Source organism: Engraulis encrasicolus, chromosome 24 (assembly GCF_034702125.1).
Source record: "Engraulis encrasicolus isolate BLACKSEA-1 chromosome 24, IST_EnEncr_1.0, whole genome shotgun sequence".
NCBI classification, from domain to species: Eukaryota; Metazoa; Chordata; class Actinopteri; order Clupeiformes; family Engraulidae; genus Engraulis; species Engraulis encrasicolus.
In genome coordinates, this window is record NC_085880.1 from 21,640,077 (window position 1) to 21,660,076 (window position 20,000).

General features: G+C 43.6%; 1 protein-coding gene across 1 annotated transcript in view; it reads right to left on the minus strand.

The window, feature by feature from the left end:
* Positions 1–20,000, minus strand: part of col13a1 (collagen, type XIII, alpha 1) — a 195,335-nt gene that overhangs the window by 12,315 nt on the left and 163,020 nt on the right. Inside the window, exons 24-35 of the mRNA XM_063192101.1 lie at positions 19,661–19,684; positions 19,417–19,470; positions 19,193–19,237; positions 18,681–18,815; positions 17,447–17,491; positions 17,095–17,145; positions 16,939–16,965; positions 16,494–16,580; positions 9,246–9,299; positions 8,281–8,334; positions 7,801–7,836; positions 2,456–2,542 (exon numbers count right to left, since the gene is read on the minus strand). Coding sequence (XP_063048171.1) covers positions 2,456–2,542; positions 7,801–7,836; positions 8,281–8,334; positions 9,246–9,299; positions 16,494–16,580; positions 16,939–16,965; positions 17,095–17,145; positions 17,447–17,491; positions 18,681–18,815; positions 19,193–19,237; positions 19,417–19,470; positions 19,661–19,684 — 699 coding nt within the window. The remainder of the gene's footprint in view (positions 1–2,455; positions 2,543–7,800; positions 7,837–8,280; positions 8,335–9,245; positions 9,300–16,493; positions 16,581–16,938; positions 16,966–17,094; positions 17,146–17,446; positions 17,492–18,680; positions 18,816–19,192; positions 19,238–19,416; positions 19,471–19,660; positions 19,685–20,000) is intronic.

Sequence of the window (20,000 nt, forward strand, 5' to 3'; positions counted from 1 at the left end):
GGATCCCCACATTATGATTTGCTGTTTTTGTTTTACCCTGGCCCTATGATGAACTGCGGTAGTGTTTCTCAACGGGGGCAGTACAGCCCCCCAGGGGGCGTTAGGGAGGTCTAGGGGGGCGTTGGGAAGGTTACAGCTGAGAGGGGGCGGGGTTTAGTTGCCATTGGGGTGCATTAATCCATGTTATTTTTTAATACTAAGGGGGGCGTTGGCAGGCTTATGATGAGGTCAAGGGGCTTCAAGGCGTCTATTCAAAAAAGGTTGAGAACCACTGAACTACAGTATGTGGTGATTAATTATGAGTCAACAGAGATCATTTGCCAGGATTGTCCCTGAGCCAATCTCGTCTCTTCTCATATTTTGCATCAAGGAAAAACGGGTTAATTAGTTTTGTATTAAAGAGGTTATTTCTGACAGATAAGAGAGCAGAAATGAAAGTCTATAGCATAGAAGTCCAATGTTAAAAAGGTAATATAGAAAATTCAGATTGATGTGGCGATAAGGTTTTTTCTTTGCTGGTTAAAAGCTTAGAATGTAACAAAATACGGGCAATTAAAGATACTTGAAAGGGTAGCAGAACCTAAGGAGGCTTTCAGGAATCAAATAGAAGAGCACTGATGTCTGGATCGAAATGCTGTTAATTGCGATAACATGCCAAATAAAACAGCAAATGCATATGTTATGTGTATATGCAATACCGTGTCTGACATTTGACATATGCTCGATTCTTTCAGATAGGACTGTTTTGTTAGTTCTGGTTAAACCACTGGAGTTGTGTGCCAGCGGCTCCAGTGGTGAAGGATAAGAGACTCTCCAGTGAGGCACTCCACACACAAACCTCAAGTACAGAAAACACTACGCTGCAACAGCATGCTTTTTATCTGATAGAGGCCAAGTCTAAAAAAAAAAAATCAATGTTGGCAAGAAAATCGACAAGAGTCACAAACCGAAAGAAAACTCACAGCAAAAAAAAGCCATTCGCATAGCTGTGGTTGCACTGTGGTTAGCCTGAGGTTAGGTGGAGATGAGCTAGTAAGCTAACAGTGCTCGCTTGCTTGCTTCTCTAAACGTGAGCTCCTTCATTGAGAATGGGCAGTCTCTAGATTTCTAGGCTCATGCTCGGCACAGTAGAACAGAAGTCGGGCAGAGGGAGACAGAGAGAGAGAGAGAAAGAGAAAGAGGGAGAGAGAGAGAGAGAGAGAGAGAGAGAGAGTGAAGGAGAAAGAGAGAGAGAGAGAGAGAGAGAGAGAGAGGGAGAGAGAGAGAGAGAGAGAGAGAGAGAGAGAGAGAGAGAGAGAGAGAGAGAGAGAGAGAGAGAGAGAGAGAAGGAGAAACAGAGCGGGTATCATACCACTGGACAGGGGGCATCCAGCCCATCCAGGCCTGGCAAGCCTGGTTCACCTTTTTCCCCTTTAAAGCCTCGGAAACCCTGTTCATGAGATCAATCAATCGTTTCAATGTCAGCGACTGTCCTGAGAACTGCCTCACTACCACCGCCTTGTGGCCAGGAGGGCCAATGGCAGCCTGGTTTCGCTGCAGGCCCGGGCCCCGGACACACACTGGCCCAGCAGACCAACATGCAAGGCCACCGTGGGCTCAGACTGACAGGGTCAAGGGTCATGCTGGTGACGATTAAGGCCAAGCCTCAAAGGCTTTTGACTGATCCAACTATGCCAAACAAAGGCATTTTTTCTGAAGCCAGCATATTTGTCCTTGTCCTGGTCAGTCCTTGTTCCTGTAAAGGGAAGAACTCACTGGGAGTTCTGGTCTCTGGTCTTTGACACCCCTTACATTGACACTGAATTAACTACAAATGCTACGCAATACAGTAATGGAAACTAAAGCTCTGAAGCTATTGAAACTGATTTATATGTCGAAATAAACAACGAGTAACCCTCCCTCCATTAATGGGGCGCAGACTGCTAGACCAGAACAGCCCAGAGAGTGTGGTTAGGGTCAGTGAAAAAAAAACACAGAACCAGAGGCCTGAGGAAGGACAGCCTGAAGCAGCTCAGCTGATGTGGCCAGGCCCAGTGTGGTGTAGTGCTCAGGTCCAGCTGAGGTCTTGTCAGGGCTAGTCAGCTCTTGTACACAGTAAAAAAGTGCAGCACTAGTTCAACACTTATGCCTCTTTTCCACTGCCGTTTTTCTGGTAGGCCTACAGCGCGACACAATGCGACTCGGCCGCCACTTTTTGCTTTTCGAATAGGCACGACACAGCTCAATTGTAAAGCAAAAAGTGGTTGGCGAGTCAAGCTGTGTCGAGCTGTAGGCCTACCTGAAAAACTGGCAGTGGAAAAGAGGCATTGGAGAGTGGATATAACCTCTCCTAGAGTGTATTCATCCCAGAGTACTCTCTAAGTGTTGAATTAATACTGCATTGATCACTGTCTAATGTACTGTATAGGCTGCCCTTCCTCTGGCCTCGTGGTGGCACGATGAATGCAAGACATACCAACGGGCACGGGGCATCTAATCCTGGGGCTCCTTGGTCTCCCTTATCCCCTTTGGCCCCCCTGTTGCCTCTCTTGCCCCTCTCCCCCTGCAAATGACAGCGCATTAAGACACACAATACAGCCTTTAGACTCTCCTGTCGCTTAAACACTATACATGTACACACTAGAACTTTGAGGACATTTTCTACTCGTAGCAAATCTATTTTGCAGAACGTACTGCGAGTAATATGAAGGAATTTTTGGAAATTGTAGAACTGAAGTCATTAAAATTGAGGAGAAGAGTTGATTGGTAGGAAGGGTAAGTGGGAGGGGTTAGGGAGGAGGGATTGAACCCATGCCTTTGGTGTGCGGATTGTATTTTATTTCTTGTTTTTAAATTGTTTACTATAAACATCACTTATTTTTATCTTCATATCTTTGTCCATTAAATGATTTATTGATATTGTAGGGAAGTAGGGAGTTATATGTAGGGAATCATACCTTCTGTTACAAGAAGACTTTTTAGATGCACTGATAATAATCATAATAAACAATAATCAAAAAAAGTTTTACTGTGAGATTAACATTTACTTTTTTGAAATAATTAACATTATTATAATTGGATGTGTTAATTACAATATAATAATAATTGCAGTATAATCACTAAGCTCCATTATTAGATATGTATTTTTTACATTTTTGAATGATGAAAGCACATATTATTCATGCGATTTACTGTCATTTCAATTTGAAAAGATGTGCAATAAACATCCTTCCAGTCCGCTCACCAAGTCAAAGGCATAGAAGTGACTTTGACACATTTCCTCTGAATTAGAAAATGACAGAATTGGAATTTAGCACCATTTAGACACAGGCCTCTGTGCAACAGTCTCACAATGTCAGGGAAAAATAGCCAGCAACATTAAATAAAACAACGTAAAAATGTATATGCAAACAGTAGCACTGGGGGACAATAAGAACAGTACTAAAAGTGAAAAGTACAGTAGTACAGTAAAAAAAAGTACAGTAGACTGTTGTAAACTTCAAGGTGGACAGTAAAGTGTGCAGGGTTCATTCAACACTTGTGTTGAATTGGACTTTGATGCTGTTTTCAGGCCGACCAGAATGGAGCCGGTGCCAGTGCCCGCACCAGTTATGTTCATACCGTGTGCTGAACTTTTTCCGCACGTGACTGTGTTACCCGTCCCGGATGAATCTGCTGACCTCCAGGTTGTCGTCATGGTTCATGGAGAAAAAAGAAGTATTTTTCGGTTCGCATTGCGAACCAACTTTCCAGTTCGCGACACTAAGATCTGCGTTGTGTACACACCGGCCGGTTCGCAATTAGGTGCGGGAACGGGCACTGGCGCAGTTCTCAGTCTGCCTGAACGCGACGTAAGTGTTGTATGAACACTGCCAAGTTTACTCTGTGGAAGTCTATGAACAGGTTGCGATTCGTTGAAAAAAACAGAGAAAGGGTGAGGATGTTTTTCTTGGGATTTGAAATAGAATCAATAGAATTGCATTCATCATTAATGGCTGCTTATGACTGTGTCTGACTTATTAATCACTCTGCTTATGACTACTTAGGGCAGGACAAGAGTCACAGTTTCCCATTTACAGAATATGCATATCTGTATCACCTCATTGTATGCTGTTATCTCTAGTCTAATACCACAATGTATGTGGCTCAAAATGATCTCAGCTGATTTTAGGGGCTGTGCTGACTAAGTTGTTGGGTTTAACCCCTTAGCGCAGAGCCTACTGTATGTTATAACCCTACTGTCACCAAAATTGTAATGGCTATGTTTTAATCTGTTACTTGAGGCTCTCTGCAATGTCATAGCAATGTTGTTATGATGTAGCTGAGTATTTTCAGCAAATAGTGAATAGGCCCGCCGGCATCCCCATCTGCAGTAAGAGGCTCAAGGTGATCAGATCAATGTGATCATTGGGTTTAATAATCAATGTGAGGACGCTAATGAGGGAGGTCAGTTTGAAGCACTATGCATATGTAACGGAGGCTAACTAGCAGAGTTGGCATGGAACGTTAGTAAACCTCCCTCCCGAAAGCCTCATACAGTGTCGATGTCGTTGGGCTGGGGGACTGGTCCTTCAGTCCAGCGATATCGTACTGCACCTCCCATTTCCGAACCGATGTAGTTGACGAGGTCACAGGTTCACGCCCCGAGGGGGCCGAACAGGTGCAGGAAGACCTCCGTCACAGTGGTGCCGATTGACCCAGGATGGGAGTGAGGTTTAAGGGGGAGAGTGTAACGGAGGCTAACTTGTAGAGTTGGCGTGGAACGTTAATAAACCTCCCTTCCGATTGCCTCATACAGTGTCGATGCCTTTGGGCTGTGGGACTGGTCCTAGTCCAGCGGTATTGTAATGTGCCTCCCATTTCCAAACCGATGTAATTGACGGTTTGCAGGTTTGCAGGTTAAAGGTTGCAGGTTCGCAGCCCCGAGGAGGACGAATAGGTGCAAGAAGACCTCCGTAACACATATAAGAATGAATCGAGTTATTGGTTGAACTGAAACTTCATCTAGAGTAGTGTCTCTTAACAAGGGCTCTACAGCACCCCAGAGGGGCGTTAAGGAGCCCTAGGGGGGTGATGGGAAGGATACAGCTGAGAGGGGGGCACTCAGTTGCAAATGGGGGGCATTAGTCTATTTGGCACGATTATACTGACGTCAAGGGGACGTTTGCTCAAAAAAGGTTGTAAACTGATCTAAAGACCCGAGGAATCATTTAGCATGTGGAGATGACCACCAGACCACTCTTGTATAGGCTTATTTGTTGTGATAGCCAGGTTGCAGTACTGTATATTTTGGACTAAAAGAAAAAAAAAACATTCCACCTTTTTAATGGACATCAATGTAATAAAAAAAATCTGAGCCAGTGCCACTGTTTTTGAACATCAGAACAATGCCAGTGTGGCATTCTGGTGTGTTGAGACTGTGCCACACAGGTCTGTGTGAATTATATTTATGGCCAGATTATATTTATGGCCAGACTGTCGATGGAAAAGGACGGGAGGAGTCAGTGGAGGGGAGTGGAAATGGAAGAGAAATACAGGAGAAGGAGATGGAGGTGGTGGAGGAGGAGGAGGAAAGGGAGAGGAAGATGTGCAAGAGGAGGAGGAGGAGGAATAAGAGAAGGAGGAGACAGAGGAATATGGGAGTAGTTGAGGAGGAAGAAGGAGAGGACAAGGTAGTGGAGGTCAGGGAGGAGGTGAGGGATGAGAGGAGGTGTATTAACCCGTGCTATGACATTAGAGTTTTCGGGAGAGTCAGGAGGCCAGGGAATGGGAAGAGGGACAGAGAGGAGGGCGACCCGGACGAACGAGTCCCCGGAAACAGAGCAGGGTGCAGGGGAGGAAAAGGGGATAGGAAGACCTGCGGAGAAAAAGACAGGACAGGGAGAGAGAAAAGGGGAAAAGGGAAAGGGAAACAGGAGGACGACACAAGAGTAAAAACAACACCAGGTCCTGATACCCCACTCAACATCATCAAACGGTTTCACTGTCATTTTTTTCTGGAGCTAAGAATGAGGATTCAGTCAACCTCTTCATAGTAGCTCACAGATAATGGCCATCAAAGCAGCATTAAATTGACAATTGAATGGATGTCTTGATTGGATTGGATGGGTTTCTTTTAGGAAAAATATAGTACCACTGTTGTTACTATAAAACATATTGAAATTCTATTCAATTGTTGGAGATTTGGAGCAGTCGTATCTCAATGTTAACAATTTGCCAATGCTGATGCATTTTTAAGACCAGTTGAGGATGTTGAGGGACCAATAAAACGTCTGTACATCCAAAGTGGGAGAGTCCCACACACAGACCACCACTCAGACTAGTACATTATGGGTTAATTGGGAAGGTAGAAAACAGCAAAGAGGAGGACAGACAGAAGAGAAAACGGGAATCAGAGAAGAAAAACCTTACAGCAAGGAGAACACTACACAGTTGTACAGTAGTTTTGCATTGGCTGTCTCAACCTATTTGTTCGCAGAATATGGAGAAAAGCAAGACGAAAAAAGAAAAATCTGTGCAGACTGTTTCTGCACAATGATGTCCATTATGTTGTGCTAAAATCTGTCAGTTGACACAAACCAAATGACTAGGGCTGATATTGCCTTGATTGGGGCTCAGATCAATTAATTCAAGCCAGTGCCAAATCAGAACTCGATCATGTTTTTTTTACCCCCAAGACCACAACCTCTCTGGGTTACATTTGAGCAGCCCAGGTTGTCTTAATGGCTGTGGAACATCTAAAAGCAGACAGAACCGGGTGAATTTGAAAAGCACCTATTGGATTAGTGCAGTATTGCTGCCATTTTTCTCCCGTTTTGGCACTTTCTGGGCATCCGCACAGTCGACCGCACAACTCACTCAGAAGCCTGAAACGGTTTCTGCAGATGAATCTATACCGTGTATAACACTCGTGCGTTTTTGGCTTGGCGACCAGTCTGAACCACGGGGGGAGAATTAACATGACAAACGGCGAGCTTAGCGCAAAATAATCGAGTGCGGCGTTCGAGTGGCTCAAGGAAGACTTTTTGACTGGGCTTCAAAGCAGACCCACTGCACCTATTCCAGCCACGCTGATGTCCCTGCAAAGAGGTCTGATCAAAGGGGATAGGGCCCACTCAAGAGTGCTTGATCGTGTGCTCACTGAGCCTTATGAATGAATCCGCATATTCTCAATTCAGTGCTGTGCACTGTGTATTCTAACACTGTGGTTAAAACAGCCAGTGCAAAACCAAAAGCTACAATAGGAAAAATTGAAACAGAGGAAATTGAAACAGAGGAAACGTAAAAAACAGAAAGTGTCAATCTGCATCCATGCTGACTAGGAAACCACTAAAATAGTCTGAGCATGTGCTATAAAGTTTGACTATAGAAAGCTCAAGAGGTGACTAAGGAACATCTCTGTTCACCCATGTTCTGCATGCACAGCACATTCTTCAGTGTTCATTCAACACTTAGAGCGTAGGCTAGGGTCAACTAGAGGAGTGTTAAATTAGCATTAGCATTTAGCTTTAGCATTTAATTGACAGTGGACTAGACGGCTCACTGTAGTGGAACCACTAAACGGTAATTGGGAGACCTGATTTCAGCCATAGTCAAACTGACAATAGCATCAATAGACAAATGGGCGGAATTTGGTTTATTTGTCAGAGAACAACGTGACATAGACAACAGCACAGTTAGCAGCTACAAGGGTGAACAGGAAGTATTTTCCTCCATTGTATATTTGGCAGCTAGCAAGCTAGAGATAATCAGATCGAAGCAATGCAAGCAGATAACCCAAGGTGTGTTGTAGTGTCAACACAAACGCTCGTTTGGTCTTACCCGTGTGCCTTTCGGTCCCGCTGGTCCAACTAAACCCTTTAAAATATAAGATGGTACAAACCCTGGCAATGTTAGGTACTGTCGTGGCCAAACAGGAGTCCTGAGCCTAAAGTGCTGAACCCGACTCAGCATACTTACTAGCTGTTCAAACATAATTCCAATCTTCTGTGCTAACCCATGGATTTTTGACAATAAAGTACACTTGAACTTGAACTATACGTCACATTATTCTATACCAAGACCATGGCAAGTCTATGGACTACCAGGTCCACCAAGAGCACTGGTAAGCCCATGGTGGCATGTCCTGCCAACAGTGTCTATATTTTCAAACCTTAAAGTAATCACCCCATCCATTGCCACACATGCTGTAGCTCTTGCAGTAACTGTGTTAAAATGTACGTCTGTTTCATGACTTTTCCGGCAAAAGGTATTGCTAAATAGTTCCTTATTAAATATACATATGAGGGATAAGGGACTCACAGGGATGCCTTGAGGCCCAATTGGTCCTGCTACTCCCATGTCTCCTTTGTCCCCCTGGAGAGAGAGAGAGAGAGAGAGAGAGAGAGAGAGAGAGAGAGAGAGAGAGAGAGAGAGAGAGAGAGAGAGAGAGAGAGAGAGAGAGAGAGAGAGAGAGAGAGAGAGAGAGAGAGAGAGAGAGAGAGAGAGTTAGACAGACAGAGAATGAAATATATGATACAGGTCATGTAGGCCTATAGTGCACATCTGCAACTACAGTATATTATTGGCCACAAGTAAGCTTCTTTGTGAATTCACCTTAAATCTCTCAAAGAACAAACACCTCACTTTCTCAACTTCTATCAAACAGCATCTCTGTTTCTTACTTTTGGCGGATTGAATGCATGAAAAAAGCAAACAAAAGAAAAATATTTCACTTGCACTTGCATGACTGTTGTATTGTTGTAGTGTAATCTTATAAACGAATGGTATAGGAGAGCTGAGGATCATCCCGTCAATCAGCTTCATGTGCCAAATACCTGCCCGATGATTGAAAAGCAGGGAAAGGAGTCTACACTGTGCATGACTCATTTATTTACAGAGATATATTTCTGTGTTATGTCTTCCTCAGAATATTTCAAGGGAAAGCTGAAACATGTGAAAATGAATGGTCACCTTGGGATGTCATGGGGTCACCAAAAGATCTTTGGTTTTTTCAAGATAGGGTGACACATGTTACTAATAATACTTTTGGGAGCTATTGTAAACTTTCTCAACACTCTCTGAGGTCTCTTACTGGAGAATGTTGTGTTACAATTCTTTATACTGTGACACATAAGCAAACAGGAAGTCAATGACCTGTTGCAGATGTAAGCAGCATGACGGCATTTAGAGAGATATTCACAACATATTTGGTAATTGTGATTTCACTGCTATCACCCAGTTCACGTTAAAGAATGTAAACAAAAGTAATGTTCATATCCACTTACCCTTTCACCCTTTGGTCCTGCTGGTCCCGGAACTCCCGCTGGTCCAATAAGACCCTGATTGAAAATGGGCAGAGACAGAGGAAAACATGATAGTTAATGTTGTGCCTGTTCGTTGTGCGTCTCCGGATGGCTTTGAGGGTACCAGGTAAAGAGAGAAGTCAGAGGGGGAATAGGGGCACTATATCACACCAACAAGCTTTCTCAAGGTATATGCTACACCAAGTTGGTTTTTGGTCTTCACTCAGTTCTAGAGTGAATGTCGGTGGCAGTAAACCACAGTCTTCGCACCAAAATTTAGATAAAAAAACAATACTTAACCCTTTTGAAAGCTTGTTGAAAAAGACATTCACAATTAAAATAAACAAATAAAATGGAGTTAAAGAGGAGTTAAGTATATTTCTTTGGGCTGCTCCCTTCTCAGTGGATGGGAATCAGAGGGAGTTGTGAAGATCCTCCTGGTACAGATGCTACTTTGATGCGCCACAGCCATTTTGTTTGACTTATGCAGCCTGAGTCGGCCATACTGTTACCGCGGTAACATGCAGCCTCATCCCATTCCCAACATGCTCCACTGATGTGACATCATAGGCTGAGAGTTCTAGAATTCTGAGCTGTTCTCTGCAGAGTGATGGATTCATGGGAGAGGCTTGTTTACATCACTGAACTGGACCTACGCCGGGGAAGGGTTTTTAAAATACATTCGCTGGTCATTGCTCTATTTTTGAGTAGGTGATGAGATCCTATGAGAGCTAAGTCTGAGTGAGAGATGAGTGATAGGAAGAGTGACTGATAGAGAGAGACAGAGAGAGAGAGAGAGAGAGAGAGAGAGAGAGAGAGAGAGAGAGAGAGAGAGAGAGAGGGCTAGAGAGAGAGAGGGGAAGAGGAAGAGAGAGAGAGAGAGAGAGAGAGAGAGAGATTAAGAAAAAAAAGAGAGGAAGTGAGGGGAGGCAGAGAAAAACAAACTGCCTTCTCGATCTATCTTACATCTGCTGACAGCTTGCGAAAATAAACCCGAGCAGATCTATTCCCAGAGCTCCTGGGTGGCGTGTATTAGGGAACTGGACCTGTCTATATCCGACCTATCAGAGGGCCAAGGTCAGGCCAAGGTCGGCCCCAAATCCCTCAGACCGGAGGCCTGGTCACTCATCTAAAATAAGCCTCTCCCAAAACCAGACATCCACACAGACAGACAGACGCAACATATAGACAACTGACAAGCAAACAGAACTCAGACATAGCAAACACAGTGGACAAAAGCAGACGGAACACAAACAAGCAGGTAGCGCGCAAACAGGCAGAACAGAATAGAACGGAACCGAGGCAGGCCAAGCAGACAGAATGCTGACATGCAGACACAGGCAGAGGCAGCAGCGGAGACAATGGCAGACAAGAAAGCAAGCTCGCCGACAAGCTGTGAGGAGGGAGGAAGGGATGGAGAGGGAGAGAGGGAGAAAGGAAAAGGAAGCGAATGGGTGAGAAGATGAGAGAAGAGACAGAATAGAATAGAGAGGGTAGAGACGAGGGGGACGGAATGTGAGCCACTCACCACTGGACCAGGCTTGCCATCTAAGCCGTGGGCCCCCTGGATAGTATGTGAAGAGTTACCCGAGCCGGTGAAAAGAGGAGAGAAAAGGAGAGAAAGAGAAGTGGAGAGAGATTGAGAGAGAGAAAGAGAAAGAGAGAGAGGGAGAGAGATAGAGAGAGAGAGAGAAAGAAAGAAAGAAAGAAAGAAAGAAAGAAAGAAAGAAAGAAAGAAAGAAAGAAAGAAAGAAAGAAAGAAAGAAAGAAAGAGAAAGAAAGAAAGAAAGAAAGAAAGAAAGAAAGAAAGAAAGAAAGAAAGAAAGAAAGAAAGAAAGAAAGGAGAGGGAGGATGGAGAGAAAGTGATGGAGGTGTGAAATAAAGGGAGGAGAGGAGAGGAGGGGGAGTGAGTGAAGCCGTGACTTGGTGTGACAAACACATAAACAACAACACATCCTCTAGAGTGGTGGTGGTGGTGGTGGTGTGGTAGGAGTGATGGATGGAAAAGATGGTGGAGGAGGAGGGAGAGAGGTGAGGGGAATGTAAGGATGTAGGGCAGGGACACTGGAGGATGGTATGGTGAGCACAAAACAACAGTAACTCCTTTTAAACACCAGGCTCTGTCCTGGAAAGGGAGGACCAGTTTGTACTGCAACCCTGCATCTGTATCTTCATCATCATTGCAGTTCATGTAATTACATACACTGGTTAGGCAGAAAGTTGAAGGTTAAGAAATTAAAGTTTGAGGATTCTAAGTGTAGGCCCTTTTGGACACTTTATTTGACTTCATTAGGCCCAAAAGGAGTTACTGTGCCATCGGTGATGGACCTCCGACTAGAACGGAACTAGAGATTGCCGACACCAGTGAAGAAGTAAAGTTGCTAGCTACGAGAGAGACTCCGAAGACATGTGAATGAGAATAAATATAGAGTGAAGTCGTGTAAAAACATTAATACAATATTAACATTACATTATTACATTTCTGTAATAATGACACAACATATTGCATTACATCACCCCTGGAAGACAGGCATTAACTTTCCTTTCATGAACGTGAGCGTAGGACTTTTTTCCCCTTTCCAATCATTTATTTCATTTTGGTGACCAATAAAGTGCGTAGTTAGGAGTAATTACAGTTAAAATATGTGGGAATTGAAACATTTGGATCAGAAAACGTCACAATAATAACTGTTGCAACTATTGCAAACACAATGAGAAGTCTGCATAGTGTAACTTCTATTACAGCGCCAAAATGCTTCAGATAGGAAAACAATGAGGAGAGTCAGACCCAGGTCTTCAATCTATGTGTTGTCAAATATAAAGAAAACAGACCGCAGGCAGGGCAGCAGGATAGCCAGCCGGGCTTTCAATTTTATCTGGAATGCACGTTGCTGACCGCGGTCATATTTCACCCTCTATAACCTATAACCATGCCTGAGCTCAGATATTGACTTAGAAAATTTATATGAAGCTCCGCACTGTAGACAGAGTGCGGCGGCGTCTACTCCTTCAAGTCATGCCCTGGCCGGCAACAAACCATCTCGTAATTAATGCAACTCATTTGCAGGGTAAAGCCCACTTCTGCCAAATGCAATAATTCCTCATCTATAAGGTGACCATAATTGCCGGCCCCTTGATTTAAGTCAACAGCGAGCATGACAGGCAACATCGTAAACAGACGGGAATTGTTTGTAGACCAAATAGCTTACACCCGCTATAACATGAAGCCCCAAGCTACATTTGTGCTTGCCAGACATTCCGTTCGGTGAATGTAGCCTGTCATCCATGTGAAAGTGCACAGTGAGGGCAGCACGGGTTGGGAAGGAGCTGTGGAAAAACTGGACTACATTTTATCGGTTCACAATGTCATAACCGTATCTACTGTACCGTATACGGTGCAGCCATGGCCAAGTGGTTACGGCGATGGGTTTTAGATCAGATGGTTGCAGGTTCGAATCCCACTCTTCCACTCCCTATCTCACTCCATGGCTGAAGTGCCCTTGAGTAAGGCACCTAACCACATGTAACGGAGGCTAACTAGCACAGAGTTGGCGTGGAACGTTGGTAAACCTCCCTCCGATAGCCTCATACAGTCTCGTGCCGTTGGGCCGAGAGACTAGTCTCTTGGCCCAGCGGTATCGTACTGTGTCTCCCATTGCCGAACCGTTGTAGTTGACGAGGTCGCACGTTCGATCCCCGAGGGGGGTGAACAGGTGCAAGATGACCTCCGTCACAGTGGTGCCGAAACCCGGGATGGGAGTGAGGTTTAAGGGGGAGAGTGTAACGGAGGCTAACTAGCACAGAGTTGGCGTGGAACGTTGGTAAACCTCCCTCCGATAGCCTCATACAGTCTCGTGCCGTTGGGCCGAGAGACTAGTCTCTTGGCCCAGCGGTATCGTACTGTGTCTCCCATTGCCGAACCGTTGTAGTTGACGAGGTCGCACGTTCGATCCCCGAGGGGGGTGAACAGGTGCAAGATGACCTCCGTCACACACACACTGCTCCAGGGACAGTAACCAATACCCTTAACTTAAAATAACTGTAAGCCGATTTGAATAAAAAGCATCAGCTTAGTGTAATGTAATGTATTGTAATATTGTATATGATTGCCATTCTAGGTTTTTGTTGATGTGCTTCCTCTTGAAGTGAAGGTCGGTGATTCATTTGCATGCGGAGAGATCAGAGGGGTGAATTTTCTAGCCAGGCTACGCCCTCCTAGTAATGCACCTAGTAATGAACCTTCGGCGTTACTTCTAGCGAGGCCAAAAGCAATGTAAATATCGTTTCTGATCTCTAGAAAAGACGGGAACTCCACCCTCTTTGTCAGACACCAGTCAACCAGTAGCAAACCTATGGAGGCGGGTCAACCATGCCATTTGGGAAACGTTCATTTTTATGCTCTTGGTCAGACCAAGTCTCGAAGAGATTTGAAAGTCGATGTTAATCAGGCTATGAATTTCCCAATATTGGGGAAGACGTGGTCCTTATGTTCTCCCCAGCCCCCCACCTGATCCCTATGCCCAAGCTCATGATATTCCCCAGGAGCCCACCAAAAAAATACTGCAAAATATTTCAAAGACCTTTTCTATGGCTTCTCAACATGATGATACATAAAGGTATTTAACAAGCTCCTGGTGTCAATGACTATGCACCGTGGGATTGTATGCGCATGTGGAGGCCCTATGGACCTTTTAGGGCAAATACTGTATAAATAAAAGTAGATGGTGCCAACAAGTTGGAGCAGCTATGCGTGTGTGTGAGTGCCGTTGTTTCTTACGGTGGGATGAAGCCTCCATTGAAGGATGTATTTGGTTAACATATAAACACACAACTGAATTAGCACCCAAAACACAGTGACTGACTGAAGCAGTTAAGATACAAATGTTGTGTGAACACATAAAAGCAAAAACACAGCTGACAGCACAGCACATGGATGTGTATGTATTTGACAGACATAGATAGAGTACCTGTGTGTGTGTGTGTGCGTGCGTGTGTGTATGTATGTGTGTGTGTGTGTGTGTGTGTGTGTGTGTGTGTGTGTGTGTGTGTGTGTGTGTGTGTGTGTGTGTGTGTCAGTGGTGGACAGTAACGAAGTAAATGTAATTCGTTACTGTACTTAAGTAACATTTTCATACTTTCATACTTTACTCAAGTATTTTTATTTGGTAAGACTTTATACTTTTACTTCACTACATTTCAAAGCGAAATTTAGTACTTTCACTTCGTTACATTTACAGAAACACTCGTTCCTTACTCGTTCCTTTTTTAATAATTTTGAATGCCCTGGTCAAATGAAATAATTCTGAGATTTCACGCTGGTGTGAAGAAAGTGAAACTGAATCCGATTGGCAGACTCGGAGATTCGTCATTGTGATTGGTTGTAATGTGCCACGTGACAACAAGCTCTTCTGTTATTATTTTTTAGAAGGGAAACAAGCAGAGCCAGACCACTGATATGTCCACTGTTGCGACTTGTGAGACGAATTTAAATAAGAAGAAACGGTACTTAGCCTACTAGTAACATGCGGAAAGCACAACAAAACAATAAAGGAGACGACAACAGAACGTTGTTAGAGTGTATTAATCTGCACGTCGTATTCGTTGTGTGAGGGGGGAGAGGTTTAGCTCGCAGGCTGCACTCGCCTGACACTGGCATTTGTGAAATAGGCTTCGCGTTTGAACTGAATAATTAGCGAATTGATACTTATTTAATGTAGGCCTACTGCTTATTTGACTTACTGTGCTATATCTGTGTTGTGGCTTACAATAGAGTCACATCTGCCGCTTTTTTTTAGCGTGATGGTTTCTTGAGTCAAGTAGAGGATGCCTACACGTGCTGCTTATTCCAAACCATCCAGACGCACAACTCCGTGATAGCCTTCTTTCCCCTCAATACATTGCAGTATTTTCTGAAGCAGTTGGGGATATAAATTACTTGTCTAATAGACTCCCCTGTTAACAAAAAAAAATGATTTGCTTCAACATTATGGGAAAAAAAGGCTTGTGTAAAGGGTTTGTATACATGAGGATTGCCTTGGCCACCACATGTTGCAAAGTGAGGCTGCATGCAACATGTATCCTTTCCCTAAAGTCAAGTCAGTAGGCTACAGTGGATATGAAAAGCACTGGCAATACCACCAAAGTGAGGTTGTAAAAAACAACAATAACAAAGTAAAAAAAGAGGACTTTGGCTAAATATTGGCCCAGTGATGTGCACAGGCACAAAAGGCTTTTTCATGATCAGACAGATAAGTGTTCCAATGAAGTTGTATCAAGTAGGCTATTGCAAATCATTGGCATCTTGCAAATAGAGACCATTACAAGTAGGCCTATATGAAGATGTTCCTATCTTTAAAGGTAGCTTACAGTAGAATTGCAAGAGGTCTGTTTGTCCATACATAGGCCTAAGCCAACCTTAACATAATAACATTATTATTAGGCCTATAATAATAATAATAATAATAATAATAATAATAATTATTATTATTATTATTATTATTATTATTATTATAACAATAATAATAATAAGAAGAGGTCTACCAAAACCATAATTATAACAAAAATTAGACATAAAGTACTTTATAGGCTACTGTAACTCCTTGCTGTCACAAATAAGTAGGCCTACACTGGACTGTAGGCCTACGGCTGGGGGTTATTGTAGTTGTTCTAATGAGCCTATAATACATTTCAGCCTAATCATTCTTAATACTAATGGCCCTTTCATGTATTATTTTGGGCATGTTAGGGTCAGTATTAAATGTTTAGAGAGGTAAAAATGAACTTCTGATGCTATAACATCCATGGACTTACTCCACAGTGTTTCTGAGGCCTGTTATGTCCTAGTTCTAACATGTTGGTATAGCCTATACAAATCAGAGGATAGTTAATTAGATATGACCAAACTAGGCCTACAACACTTAAATATTAAAATTGCACCAAAGGCTTCATTTTTAAGTTTTTACTTTTTACTTTTAATACTTAAGTATTTTTGACGGCAGATACTTTTGTACTTCTACTCAAGTAAAAAAGTGAGGTGAATACTTTTACTTTTACTTGAGTAGTTTTCAATGCAAGGTAACTGTACTTTTACTCAAGTACATAACTGGTGTACTTCGTCCACCACTGGTGTGTGTGTGTGTGTGTGTGTGTGTGTGTGTGTGTGTGTGTGTGTGTGTGTGTGTGTGTGTGTGTGTGTGTGTGTGTGTGTGTGTGTATAAATGCGTACTCACAGGTAGGCCCAGATGACCCCTGTCCCCCTTGTCACCCTTCTGGCCTGTAGCTCCCTTCTCCCCACGCATCCCAATGCCTGGCTCCCCCTGGAGCGCGCGCACACACACACACACACACACACACACACACACACACACACACACACACACACACACACACACACACACACACCATACACACACACACACACACACACACACACACACACACACACACACACACACACACACACACACACACACACACACACACACACACACACACACACACACACACACACACACACACACACACACACACACACACAACCAATCAGGCCTAGAGTGTGGTGGCTTATTTAACGGTAGGCAAAAATTGTCATTACATGATATACTGCTATTGTGCAGATCACACGATAGTGTTATTGTTCTATAGTCATGATGAGTAAACAACAGTTACGCTTACCTTTGGGCCCGAATGCCCTTGAGGCCCCTGGAAAGCAAAGAAGAGTACGATTACAGTTACACAGTCTAAGAAATGCCCGAGAACAAAGCATATTACTACATTACCCATGATGCAAGTGGGTTATACCGTACAGGAGGAAGTGTGGGTTACACTCACCATGGGGCCAACTGGCCCTTGAGCCCCGGGAGGTCCTGGGGGCCCATATACCTTCACAAAGAAACAGGAAGTACTTAGTTAGTTTATAGACAGTTGATGTGACTTCAGTGTGTGCATATCTGTGTGTATTGACCACATGGTAGTACAGTGGTATATCACCATGTAAGCGGCAATATAGTATGAAGTATGTAGTAGCAATCTATACATACATACACAAATAGTGTTTGTATGTAGTATTTGCCCAATGCTGATCCTGGACTGACAAAAATCTGTATGACTGTATGAGTTGTGTGACTCTCAAGGTCCCATGAGGCAAGCTGAAGGTAGTTAAGATGTAGAAATAAGTGTTTACCATTTCAGATGCTCCACCTTTCTCTCCCGCATCTCCTTTCTGGCCCTGTGTGGAACAAAAAACAAGCAGAAAGAACAAAGAGAAGAACCATTAGTGAACAAGCCTTCCAGACCTCAAACCGCACTCCCATTCAACACACCACCACCGCAAACACTAGACAGAACAAAACAAAAAAAAGTAAAGACCACAATACTCCAACCAAGACCAGCTACTGTAGAATCTAGTCACCACTGAAGAACCAAATCCAAATAAGCAAACCACACAACACCACACCACACCACACCACCCGTTTGGCAGACACTCTGCCCCCCATGGCAAGACACAGGACTGCACGGCACAGACAAGACAAAACACTCAACAGGATTGGGCCGCCCATCCAAATGGACAACACTGTTTCATTGCGTACCATTGTGCCTGGCAGTCCAATGGCACCGGGGGGTCCTGATGCCCCCTTTTCGCCTGTAGGGCCATCTAACCCCTACGGAACGGGACAGGAAGAGTGGGGAGATTGGTTACACAGGTTAGGAGACGCCAGACAAATCGGATTAAGGGACATCAGGTTGGCACAGGTTATGATACCTTAACAGCATAATCACATCATGGGACATCAGATCACCCATTCAGATTTCACATCTTCAATTTCGTTCACTTCAATTCAATTCAATTCAATTCAATTCAATTCAATTCAATTCAATTCAATTTAATTCACTTCACTTCAATTCCATCCAATTCAATTCAATTCAATTCAATTCAATTTAGTTCAATTCAAGACACCTCAATAACATTCATTTGGTTTCAATAAAATTAAATCAATGATGAGCTTCGCTGTGGGAATTTGACCCAAGCAAAGATGGATGCAATATTGTTCTCCAAAAGAGTGAACCTTCAAAAATGACCTTTAGACTGCGTAATAATTTTTCATTGTTGCTGCAACTACTACAGCTGTAGATGATGTGAAGAAGATCAGGAGTTAGAAAAGACTGCTAGAAAATCGCAAGAAAAAGGTTGCTAGAAAGCTAGAAAATAAGACGACAAAAGACGGCTGATATTTAACCCTTAAATTGTGTTCATAAAAGCCCTGGCGGTCATGCATTTCATCATGCAAAAACACACAATTCAGACATCATTCAACTCCAGACATGAGCAAATGTCAATAAATATCCAATGCCCTTAAGCATCTCTGAGATTGCTTTAAGTGGTGTTGTGTGGTTCACAGGTCTGTGCAGGTACTCACAGGTGATCCTGACGGGCCCATGTCCCCCTTGTCCCCCTTGGGCCCGGGGTACCCCATCAGCCCCCCCTCTCCTCTGGGCCCTTCTGGCCCTGGGGGACCTGCAGCACCCTGGTCTCCTGGTTTCCCTCGGGGACCCTATACCAAATGCATCCAATATGTTAGACGCGTCACCAATGCAACAAAGTGGGATCAACTCCAGACTCCTAAATGGGGTGTGACTTTCCCATTGAACTCTATTCATTCTCCAAGTCTCCTAAAGAGGCATAGCTGCCATAGGATTGCAGTTTAGAGGCTTACATCATATGGATCCCAGAAGAAACTACTTATGAATCGATTGTCTACCTTATCAATCGTCTCTGCCTATACCACACACACAGATAGGAGGATACTTTTTAATTCCTAGACATAGCCACTTCCTGGCTTTACAGTACAGAGAGCCTATTTACAAGGTAGCTCTTGAGGCCAACCAAAGCCTTGTATGCTTGAGGTGAAATTTAACAAAAAAATATCACCTTCTCGCCGTCATGTCCTGGAGGTCCTGGTAACCCAATGTCACCCTACAAATCAAGGATTATAAACATGCATAGGTAAGACAGTTCAACTGTAGATCAGATAGCTCTGCAGGTAACATAGCTCAACCTTGTTCTTATGTGAGCCATCAATAATCTGGGATAATGATTGTTGATTGGATTGGAGAGTGATTGGAAAAAAATGGATGATGATTAATATTTGATACCTTCATTCCGGGATTGCCAGGAGGCCCTGAGGGGCCAGGTAAACCAGGGGGACCCTGTAGACACATAGATGACACTTACTACACAGTGGATGGTATACATACTGTGCATCTGGTATAAAGTACATACTGTGCAGTGCATACTGTCACTCACTTTGGCCAATGGAAATCCAATTTGAACCATCAAACAGGTACAATGAATGAATTAAATACATACGTAGACCAGAAATATACTGTGGATGCTCACCATTAGTGGGACATTCCGGATATCCTGGAACATATAAGAGAGAAGATTAGGTAAACATTCACAAACATTCTGTCTATTTCATTGTACGTTTATTTTTAAAGGGACACTGTGCAGGAAATGGTCAAAAAGGGTACTGCAACTATGCTGTTCATTGAAACTGGGCTGCCTATTGCCAAATTTGATCTTTACATGAAAGTTTACTAAGTACTAAACTAATATTTTCTGGTATGGTCCAAATACAGTCATTTTAGTAGCTAAATGGCTATTTCTGGAAATTCAAAATGGCGGACCATGGAGAAGATCCCCCTTTTCATGTGTGGAAAGTGCAATTTTTCCAGTC